Here is a 12204-nt window from a genome sequence, read left to right as displayed (position 1 = left end):
TGCTGACTGTGAATAGTTACTCAGAAAGGTGACAGAGACCTGGGTGAATGTAGTACTAACTACAGGTACAGCAGTAGTGTTGGTGACAGAGACCTGGGTGGATCTAGTACTAACTACAGGTACAGCTGTAGTGTTGGTGACAGAGACCTGGGTAGATGTAGTACTAACTACAGGTACAGCAGTAGTGTTGGTGACAGAGACCTGGGTGGATGTAGTACTGACTACAGGTACTGCAGTAGTGTTGGTGACAGAGACCTGGGTGGATCTAGTACTAACTACAGGTACAGCTGTAGTGTTGGTACAGAGACCTGGGTGAATGTAGTACTAACTACAGGTACAGCTGTAGTGTTGGTGACAGAGACCTGGGTGAATGTAGTACTGACTACAGGTACAGCTGTAGTGTTGGTGACAGAGACCTGGGTGAATGTAGTACTAACTACAGGTACAGCTGTAGTGTTGGTGACAGAGACCTGGGTGGATGTAGTACTAACTACAGGTACAGCTGTAGTGTTGGTGACAGAGACCTGGGTGGATGTAGTACTAACTACAGGTACAGCTGTAGTGTTGGTGACAGAGACCTGGGTGGATGTAGTACTAACTACAGGTACAGCTGTAGTGTTGGTGACAGAGACCTGGGTGGATCTAGTACTAACTACAGGTACAGCTGTAGTGTTGGTGACAGAGACCTGGGTGGATGTAGTACTAACTACAGGTACAGCTGTAGTGTTGGTGACAGAGACCTGGGTGGATGTAGTACTAACTACAGGTACAGCTGTAGTGTTGGTGACAGAGACCTGGGTGGATGTAGTACTAACTACAGGTACAGCTGTAGTGTTGGTGACAGAGACCTGGGTGGATGTAGTACTAACTACAGGTACAGCTGTAGTGTTGGTGACAGAGACCTGGGTGGATCTAGTACTAACTACAGGTACAGCTGTAGTGTTGGTGACAGAGACCTGGGTGGATGTAGTACTAACTACAGGTACAGCTGTAGTGTTGGTGACAGAGACCTGGGTGGATGTAGTACTAACTACAGGTACAGCTGTTGTGTTGGTGACAGAGACCTGGGTGGGTGTAGTACTAACTATAGGTACAGCTGTAGTGTTGGTGACAGAGACCTGGGTGGATGTAGTACTAACTACAGGTACAGCTGTAGTGTTGGTGACAGAGACCTGGGTGGATGTAGTACTAACTACAGGTACAGCTGTAGTGTTGGTGACAGAGACCTGGGTGGATGTAGTACTAACTGCAGGTACAGCTCTCTTGTTGGTGACAGATACCTGGGTGGATGTAGTACTGACTACAGGTACAGCTGTAGTGTTGGTGACAGAGACCTGGGTGGATGTAGTACTAACTACAGGTACAGCTGAAGTGTTGGTGACAGAGATCTGGGTGGATGTAATACTAACAACAGGTACAGCTGTAGTGTTGGTGACAGAGATCTGGGTGGATGTAATACTAACTACAGGTACAGCTGTAGTGTTGGTGACAGAGACCTGGGTGGATGTAGTACTAACTACAGGAACAGCTGAAGTGTTGTTGACAGAGACCTGGGCACAGTTTCCCAAAATCATATTAAGACTAAGTTCACCTTCGAACAATAGGATCCTATGGTAATAATGATGGACTTAGACTTAAGATGCTTGTGGGAAACCGGCCCTGGGATGTAGAGCTCACAACCACTCCCACAGAGTCCCACTGAGCACGTTGACACACCCACATTGCCTGCCCTGTCCACTCCCACCGGCTCTACCTTCCTTGAACAGCAGGTGGCACTGCAGGCCACCCGGGTAACATTCTTGGCCCTGTGGCCCACCTCTGGAGAAGTATTGAGGGTCCCGTTGCCCTGGCATAGGGTGACTAAGACAAACCCGTCCCTTTGACACAGTCGGTGAGGTTGGCAGAGTGCTTCCAGTTTGAGGAGCTGCATGCTAATGGTAAGTCAGAGGAGACCACTGAGGTATAATAACAACAGTTTGAGGAGCTGCATGCTGCCGGACAGTCAGAGGAGACCACTGAGGTATAATAACAACAGTTTGAGGAGCTGCATGCTAACGGACAGTCAGAGGAGACCACTGAGGTATAATAACAACAGTTTGAGGAGCTGCATGCTAACGGGCAGTCAGAGGAGACCACTGAGGTATAATAACAACAGTTTGAGGAGCTGCATGCTAACGGGCAGTCAGAGGAGACCACCGAGGTATAATAACAACAGTTTGAGGAGCTGCATGCTAACGGACAGTCAGAGGAGACCTCTGAGGTATAATAACAACAGTTTGAGGAGCTGCATGCTAACGGGCAGTCAGAGGAGACCACCGAGGTATAATAACAACAGTTTGAGGAGCTGCATGCTAACGGGCAGTCAGAGGAGACCACCGAGGTATAATAACAACAGTTTGAGGAGCTGCATGCTAACGGGCAGTCAGAGGAGACCACCGAGGTATAATAACAACAGTTTGAGGAGCTGCATGCTAACGGGCAGTCAGAGGAGACCACCGAGGTATAATAACAACAGTTTGAGGAGCTGCATGCTAACGGGCAGTCAGAGGAGACCACCGAGGTATAATAACAACAGTTTGAGGAGCTGCATGCTAACGGGCAGTCAGAGGAGACCACCGAGGTATAATAACAACAGTTTGAGGAGCTGCATGCTAACGGGCAGTCAGAGGAGACCACCGAGGTATAATAACAACAGTTTGAGGAGCTGCATGCTAACGGACAGTCAGAGGAGACCACCGAGGTGTAATAACAACAGTTTGAGGAGCTGCATGCTAACGGACAGTCAGAGGAGACCACTGAGGTGTAATAACAACAGTTTGAGGAGCTGCATGCTAACGGACAGTCAGAGGAGACCACTGAGGTATAATATCAACAGTTTGAGGAGCTACATGCTAACGGGCAGTCAGAGGAGACCACTGAGGTATAATAACAACAGTTTGAGGAGCTGCATGCTAAGGGGCAGTCAGAGGAGACCACTGAGGTATAATAACAACAGTTTGAGGAGCTGCATGCTAACGGACAGTCAGAGGAGACCACTGAGGTATAATAACAATTGGAGACTGCCTCCAAAATGTCCACCCGATGTTTTCAAGGTAATCATGTTCGCATAATCAGATTCATGGACGTCTATATCCGGGTTGCATCCGGTTTACACAGCCCAACATCACATGCACACTAGCACAGTGAATAGCGCGAGCAGCAACAACATAATTTCGTCATCCAGTAACATGCCAGTCATTGGATGAATATAACGTTTAAAAAGAATCGTCCTCAGTAACAATTTGAATAATACAATGGATTATTTGTGCACAAAGGTGATGACTAAAGTGTCTTATTAGGCCGTGTATGGAAATTGTCTTTCTGGGCCGAGCGTCCGTTAAACTGCATTACCGAAACAAAACTGTAGGAGCAATCGAAATCGGTCTTCTAGACCAGAACCCTGCCCCTTGGACGAGACGCCTGGTAGCTGACTCTGGGGAGGTAAAATCTGTCACGTGGAGGAAGGGAGGGATGGAGGGAGAGAGGATAGATAGAGAGTGAGCACGAGAACTTAGTCAGACAACTAATGTAGCTGATAACAACTGGTAGCTTACAGCAACCAATTCCTTTTCAATCAGTGGCTGTGAGGGAGAGAGGATATGAGAGAAGGAGGACATTTTAGAGTTTTGAAACAAGACCCTTACTTTGCTGACAATGGACAGGATTACAGTCAATCAATCAATTAAATGTTTTTATAAATCCCTTCTTACATCAGGTGATGTCACAAAATGCTGTACAGAAACCCAGCCTAAAACCCCAAACAGCAAGAAATGCAGGTGTAGAAGCACAGTGATTAGGAAAAACTTCCTAGAAAGACCAGAACCTAGGAAGCAACCTAGAAAGGAACCAGGCTATGAGTGGTGGACAGTCCTCTTCTGGCTGTGCCGGGTGAAGATTATAACAGAACATGGCCAAGATGTTCAAATGTTCATAGATGACCAGCAGGGTCAAATAATAATAATCACAGTGGTTGTCGAGGGTGCAACAGGTCAGCACGTCAGGAGAAAATGTCAGTTGGCTTTTCATAGCCGATCATTCAGAGAATATCTACCGCTCCTGCTGTCTCTATAGAATTGAAAACAGCAGGTCTGGGACAGGTAGCACACCCGGTGAACAGGTCAGGGTTCCATAGCCGCAGGCAGAACAGCCAAACTGAGCAGCAGCACGACCAGGTGGACTGGGGACAGCAAGGAGTCATCAGGCCAAGTAGTCCTGAGGCATGGTCCTTTGGCTCAGGTACTCCGAGAGAGAGAAAGAAAGAAAGAGAAAAAGAAAGAAAGAGAGAAAGAAAGAGAGAGAGTAAAAGACAGAAAGAATTAGAGAGAGCAAACCTAAATTCACACAGGACACCGGATAAGACAGGAGAAATACTCCAGATATAACAGACTGACCCCAGCCCCCGACACATAAACTACTGCAGCATAAATACTGGAGGCTGAGACAGTAAATCCATTCCTGACGTGGTGCTGGCGGGCCCCATGAGGCTCACCGTACAGTTGGCCGTACCGCCCCCAGTCACCATGGAGATGATGGCAGGGAAGGAAGAAATGAATCTGCTATCGTTGGCGGCTCGGACGGTAAAGGTTCCACCCGGTTCTGTTGGCCGTTTCTACGATGAAGGGAACTGAAATTTTGGAAAACTATGGACAACACAGGCATTCGACTCTGATGGGTTAACTAGTAGTCGTAGTAGTATTGATAAATGAGGCCGCAAGGCTCTGTTGGTACAGTCCTGTCTGCTTTCCATTCCAGTTTTTAGTCTTGGTCGAGATGTAGTACCAAACTTCAATATCATTTCTCTCCCTCTGTAGCTGGTCTATCTCTTTAGTCAGGTTGTTGTATCTGGTCTGTAGCTGGTCTCTCTCTATAGTCATGTTGTTATAACTAGTCTGTAGCTGGTCTCTCTCTTTAGTCAGGGTGCTGTTACTGGTCTGTAGCTGTACTCTCTCTATAGTCAGGTTGTTGTATCTGGTCTGTAGCTGGTCTCTCTCTATAGTCATGTTGTTATAACTGGTCTGTAGCTGGTCTCTCTCTTTAGTCAGGTTGTTGTAGCTGGTCTGTAGCTGGATACTCTCTGCAGATGAGTTGGTCTTATAGGCTAAGAAGCTCTTAGAGACCCCACCATCTGTTATAACAACAACAAAGTGTATCAATAAAATAGATAATCTGGTGAATGATGGTGAATGGTAGGAATTATATCTTCAGACTGTGGACAGACAGGCCTATGATCCCAGCCAGTAGAACACACAGCAGCCCCAGAGACACTGCAGCAACTCTGGAGGACTCCTACCCTGAGCTATCAGGGTCTGTGGACACTGATACTGTACGTAGCATCATCAATGAGACACAATCAAACATGGACCATACAGTGCAGGGATCATCAACTTGATTCAGCTGCGGGACAATTTTTTTATTGAGCGGTGGTCTGGGTGCCGGGAACATAACTGCAAATAATTTGTAGAATACAAATTGCCTGCAAGAAGCTGAAATATAAATAATATTTGACTAAAACATAGTAATTTCAAAACTTGCTTACATTTGTATGTCTCTCTATTATGCTAGGGAATACTGGGAATGAATTTCCTGAATTAAAATGAATAGGAACTGATTTCCTGGTGTTTTTACAGTTTGTTATGTCCAACAATAAAACATAAATAAATAAATAAAACCAATTCCAGTTGGGGAACACTAATATAGTGATTGAAATTATCATTAGCACATTGATTGGAAGTCTATGGGTATTGTAAGGGAATTCTGCCCTATGTGCACACAAGTTACCACAGGAAACTTCTTTGATCAGAGGTTAGTTTGTTTAATAAGAATTGCAAGCCGGATTGCAACCCGGAGTCTTCTCTTACAGTAATTTGCAAGTAACACTCAGCACAAAAGATGGTGTTTTCCCTTTTTATCCTCTACTGAGGATCACCCCGCCCAGGGTGATGTCCCTTAACTTTAATACCATGTAAGCTCATAATTCATAGTTGCTAATACAAAGATGTCTCTGCTAGCCAGAGTTTACCTTATTATTATTATTCAGCTTATTATTGGCAGTTAGTTTCCCAATCACTCTTCACGTTATTGCTATCATGTGCTAGCAGAAGTAAGACTGGAACATAGCAACAACAGGAACACTTGGTTCCCTTTATCCATCTGTTACCCAAAGTATAGTTTCAACACACAGACATATGACTTTGTACAGTTGACCTTTTCATGCACTTGCAAGGTCTATCACTGATTCTTAATCTCAAGGTCAAGCAAAACATTAATCATTGTACTTTTCTAATCCCAGGTGTTCCTATAATGTACAGATATTATAAAATTCCTTTCAGTATCTGCTAGCATGCCATAGACCTCCAGTCATACCTCTAGATAACATTGGCTCACAAACTACATATAACTTCCTTCATACTGGACACAGAGACATAAAATTGTATCTGACTCTGCTGAAGTAGATAAAGGTCATATTTGCCAAAATACAGATGTTTCCCTTTAAGCTAAATTTTCATTGAAATCAATGAATGACTAAGTGCAAGTTTCACGTAAGTGGAAGATATGATTCACCCCATATGATCCCAAAGTATGAAGCATCTCTTTTATATAATCTGTAAATGAAGGAAGAATAGCTGTACTTGTAAAGTGGTGGGATCTCACCCCATCTCTCTTCCTGTTGAGGGGGACTTGTGGTTGTTAAAGATACAGCTTCTCACAGCAACAGGAAATATAGTGACCAGTTACAGTTAAAACCTGTTGAGGATAGATGGCGCTATTTACACTTTGGGGGAAAATCGGGCCCAATTTAAACGGCCTCGTACTCTATTCTTGCTCGTACAATATGCATATTATTATTACTATTGGATAGAAAACACTCTCAAGTTTCTAAAACCGTTTGAATTATATCTGTGAGTAAAACAGAACTCATTTTGCAGCAAACTTCCTGTCAGAAAGTGAAAAATCTCAAATTGAGGCTCTGTTCCAGGCCCTCCCTATCATTTTGCTTGAGATTTATGACTATACATGCACTTCATACGCCTTCCACTAGATGTCAATAGGCTGTGAGAGGTGAAATGGGGTCTCAATCGCTTTCTATGGTCAAAAGAGACAGCTTGGAATGACATGACCCCAGAATTCGTTTGTTCAGGAAGCGCATAAAGGTCACCAGTATTGGCTTCTGAAAAGCAATCGTTATAGACGTCTTATATCTCCGGCTTTGATTTTATTTGATAAATGTGAAAATATCATCGTAAAGTATGTTTTTTCAATATAGTTTTATTAGATTATTGAACATTTTTCGGGAGTTTAGACGTGTTGCGTTCTTTGCGTTTGGTGACGAAGGAGAGCTTAGCGCCACTTGGCTAGTTTTGCTTGCTCATTCGAGAGGGAAAAATGCCATTCTAAAACCAAACAACGATTGTTCCCGACAAAGGACCCCTTGTACAACATTCTGATGGAAGCTCAACAAAAGTAGGACCCATTTATGATGTTATTTCATATATCTGTCGGAACATGTTTACTAATAGTTTGCGCCCATATTTTGGGCACTCTCTCGCCATAACGTATGCTGCATGTCGTAATGAAGTTATTTTTAGAATTCTAACACGGCGATTGCATTAAGAACTAGTGTATCTATCATTTCCTATAAAACATGTATTTTTTAGTAATGTTTATGAATAGTTATTTGGTCAGAATAGGTGAGTGTCAGAAAAATATCCGGACATTCTGGGAAAAAGGTGCTAAGTTTTCAGAATGTATAACCACGGATATCAGCTCTAAATATGCAAATTTTCGAACAAACCATATATGTATTGTGTAATATGATGTTATAGGACTGTCATCTGATGAATTTTGAGAAGGTTAGTGAAAGAATTAATATCTTTTGCTGGTTTATTCGCTATCGCTAACGTGCCTATCGCTATCGCTAACGTGCCTTGAATGAATGAATGCGGTTGTGTGGTAGGCTATTGTAGTAAGCTAATATAATGCTATATATGCTAATATAATGCTATAAAACACTAAAAAAATCGGAAATATTGGCTGGATTCACAAGATGCTTGTCTTTCATTTGCTGTACACCATGCATTTTTCAGAAATGTTTTATGATGAGTATTTAGGTATTTCACGTTGGTCTCTATAATTACTCTGGCTGCTTCGGTGCTATTTGTGACGGTAGCTGTTATGGTAGCTGCAATGTAAAACTGATTTATAGCTCAAATATGCAAATTCTTCGAACAAAACATAGATTTATTGTATAACATGTTATAAGACTGTCATCTGATGAAGTTGTTTCTTGGTTAGTTTGGTTGGTTCTTGGAAAAATGTGAAAAATGTCTATGCTTTTTTGTATTTGGTGGTGAGCTAACATAAATATACGTGGTGTTTTCGCTGTAAAACATTTTAAAAATCGGACATGTTGACTGGATTCACAAGATGTTTATCTTTCATTTGCTGTATTGGACTTGTTAATGTGTGAAAGTTAAATATTTCTCAAAAATATTTTTGGAATTTCGCGCTCTGCCTTTTCAGTGGAATGTGGGAGGAGTTCCGCTAGCGGAACCCCGGGGCTAGACAGGTTTAACTCCTAGCCTTGCTAACGTTAGCCAGCTAGCTAATGTTAGGCACCTTCCCTAGGATTGTATTCTCCAATGTGTTTTGAGAAGGAGGGGAGGAGAGAGGATGTGAGGAGGAATCGACTAAGGGTGCATTAAAAAAGAGCCCATAGACAAGTCTGTAATACAACTATTTCACCTCTTTGGTGTGTTCATCTCTCACTTTAACTAATAGGTGGGATCATCACTTAACCATTAAGTACTGTATCAAACCATCAACATAATAACTACGAGAGAGAGAGAGAGAGATTGTTACAGTAGGTAATTGTTACACCGCTTTCTCACAGATCCAGTTATGATATTTGGTACATTTGTCATCATTCCATGTCTGTACAGGGTCAGCTTGTCTATAGTATATCTCAACACAGTCCTCCTGCCCACTATTATCAGGCTGTCCAGCCCCCCAGTACCTAAACAACACAGAGAACCAGACAGTCAGACACTGTGGTACAAACATCCTCCTCATTTATATACATGGTCCTATGTTTTTACAGTTATAAAGACACACTCTGTAAGATGATCATACCATTATCAAGAATGGACCATCAACAATTATATATATATTTTTTACTCTTTCGATTACATTTCCGTATGTAAATATTACCTGGTATCTATAATACATCTATACTTCTCATTGAATGACATTCATGAGTCGAAAAATACATTTTGATGAACATGTTTTTCATCTCCATGGAAAAATGGTCAAATCTCTCACCTTGTGGTCAATGCTGTGCCATCCACCCACTTCCAGGTCCCCTCAGTAACAGAGTCAGTCAGACCAATCCAGGCTCTCATGTGGAGGTTGAAGACAAATGTCTGTTGTTGAGAAAGATAAAGATGATGTCATTCTTAATACATTCATAGAATACTGCCCACATATTAGTGTCCGGATGAAAATGATACTCTCTCACACTCACACTCACACTCACACTCACACTCACACTCACACTCACACTCATACTCATACTCATACTCACACTCACACTCACACTCATACTCATACTCATACTCATACTCATACTCATACTCATACTCATACTCATACTCATACTCATACTCTCACTCTCACTCTCACTCTCACTCTCACTCTCACTCTCACTCACTCACTCACTCACTCACTCACTCACTCACTCACTCACTCATTCACTCACTCTGTCTCTCTGTCTCTCTCTCTCTCTCTCTCTCGCTCTCACTCTCTCTCTCTCTCTCACCTGTTCCTCTATGCTGTTTATGATCACCAGGTCTGCTCTTCTCTCCAGACAGTCCTGTCTGCTCTCCTCCCAGGTTTTCTCCTCAGAAGAGAGGAAGTACAAACTGGAGTCAAAGTATCTCCATCCCTCCTGACAATGCTGCTCTGTTGAAGAGCAAAGTTGAACATGTTGAGAAACTTAGTCAGTATCTTTATACTCATAAACCCATTGGTATATAATTACTGTTGATTTTACAGTTTATATCTCACCTATCATAAAAAGCTTTGACTGAAGATGGCCTTTCTCTTTAATCAGGTTGTTGTATCTGGTCTGTAGCTGGTCTCTCCCTGCAGTTGCTTTGATTTTATAGAGGGAAAAACTGCAACAAGTTATTCCTTTTATCCTCAGAATCTGTGATGGCTCTGTTAGCTACAAAGTATAAACACATAGTTACTAGGTAAAACACCAGGTAAATAGGCCTAGTAACCAGCACTTCTTACAACTAGGTGATAAGCAATGAACTTGGACACAAACTCACAGTAGACAGACAGGCCTATGATCCCAGCCAGTAGAACACACAGCAGCCCCAGACACACTGCAGCAACTAGGAAGGGTCTCTTCACTGAGCTATCAGGCTCTGTAGACACATAAAATATAATTGTAGGTTTTGTGTGTGTGTGTGTGTGTGTGTGTGTGTGTGTGTGTGTGTGTGTGTGTGTGTGTGTGTGTGTGTGTGTGTGTGTGTGTGTGTGTGTGTGTGTGTGTGTGTGTGTGTGTGTGTGTGTGTGTGTGTGTGTGTGTGTGTGTGTGTGTGTGTGTGTGTGTGTGTGTGTGTGTGTGTGTGTTTTACCTGAGTGCTGGTCTCCTGGTCCATTATTAGGAGCAGTGTCTGCTGTCTCTTCTCTCTTGGTGCTGGTCTCACCGTCTCTCAGGGTGTCTGCACTGACGTAGATATCCACAATCATCTACTCCATCTCACCTCTGTCAAACTTGACCTTCTTGGTCATATCTGGTTCAGCATAGATGACCTCAGACATCTCCAACAACATACTGTGTTTTCTGTCTATACTCAGGATCTGGTCCTATCATTGACCCTGTGTCTGTTTCTGTCTCTGCTCTGAGTCTGATACTGACTGTTAAGGATGTCATCCCCAGAAATAAAGGGAAATGTAAAAAGAGGAAGATGATGAACGAATAACATTGTGGTTGAGGTTGGGACATTTTTTCTGCTGTTCATGTTGTGTCTACTATACTGACCTCATGTTGTGTCTACTATACTGACCTCATGTTGTGTCTACTGTACTGACCTCATGTTGTCTACTATACTGACCTCATGTTGTCTACTACACTGACCTCATGTTGTCTACTATACTGACCTCATGTTGTGTCTACTATACTGACCTCATGTTGTGTCTACTGTACTGACCTCATGTTGTCTACTATACTGACCTCATGTTGTCTACTACACTGACCTCATGTTGTCTACTATACTGACCTCATGTTGTGTCTACTATACTGACCTCATGTTGTGTCTACTGTACTGACCTCATGTTGTCTACTACACTGACCTCATGTTGTCTACTACACTGACCTCATGTTGTCTACTATACTGACCTCATGTTGTGTCTACTATACTGACCTCATGTTGTGTCTAATGTACTGACCTCATGTTGTGTCTACTATACTGACCTCATGTTGTCTACTATACTGGCATCATGTTGTGTCTACTATACTGACCTCATGTTGTCTACTATACTGACCTCATGATGTGTCTACTATACTGACCTCATGTTGTGTCTAATGTACTGACCTCATGTTGTCTACTATACTGACCTCATGTTGTGTCTACTATACTGACCTCATGTTGTGTCTAATGTACTGACCTCATGTTGTGTCTACTATACTGACCTCATGTTGTGTCTACTATACTGACCTCATGTTGTGTCTAATGTACTGACCTCATGTTGTCTACTATACTGGCATCATGTTGTGTCTACTATACTGACCTCATGTTGTCTACTATACTGACCTCATGTTGTCTACTATACTGACCTCATGGTGTTTACTATACTGACCTCATGTTGTCTACTATACTGACCTCATGTTGTCTACTATACTGACCTCATGTTGTCTACTATACTGACCTCATGTTGTCTACTATACTGACCTCATGTTGTGTCTACTATACTGACCTCATGTTGTCTACTATACTGACCTCATGGTGTCTACTACACTGACCTCATGTTGTGTCTACTATACTGACCTCATGTTGTCTACTATACTGACCTCATGTTGTCTACTATACTGACATCATGTTGTGTCTACTATACTGACCTCATGTTGTCTACTATACTGACCTCATGGTGTCTACT

General features: G+C 42.7%; 1 protein-coding gene across 1 annotated transcript; it reads right to left on the bottom strand.

Moving 5' to 3' along the window:
- Positions 1-5827: 5827 nt before the first annotated feature.
- Positions 5828-10960, bottom strand: LOC139579274 (CD209 antigen-like protein C). The gene is made up of 6 exons (XM_071407782.1): positions 10683-10960; positions 10371-10469; positions 10102-10188; positions 9854-9996; positions 9358-9458; positions 5828-9052 (listed from the first exon to the last, which is right to left on the bottom strand). The coding sequence occupies exons 1-6, from the start codon at positions 10795-10797 to the stop codon at positions 8911-8913; spliced, it is 687 nt and encodes a 228-aa protein (XP_071263883.1). The 5' UTR covers positions 10798-10960; the 3' UTR covers positions 5828-8910.
- Positions 10961-12204: the final 1244 nt, after the last annotated feature.

The sequence above is a fragment of the Salvelinus alpinus genome, chromosome 6 (assembly GCF_045679555.1).
Source record: "Salvelinus alpinus chromosome 6, SLU_Salpinus.1, whole genome shotgun sequence".
Taxonomy (NCBI): domain Eukaryota; kingdom Metazoa; phylum Chordata; class Actinopteri; order Salmoniformes; family Salmonidae; genus Salvelinus; species Salvelinus alpinus.
Note: the sequence above shows the minus strand (reverse complement) of the source record. Positions and strands in the feature narration are given on the sequence as shown.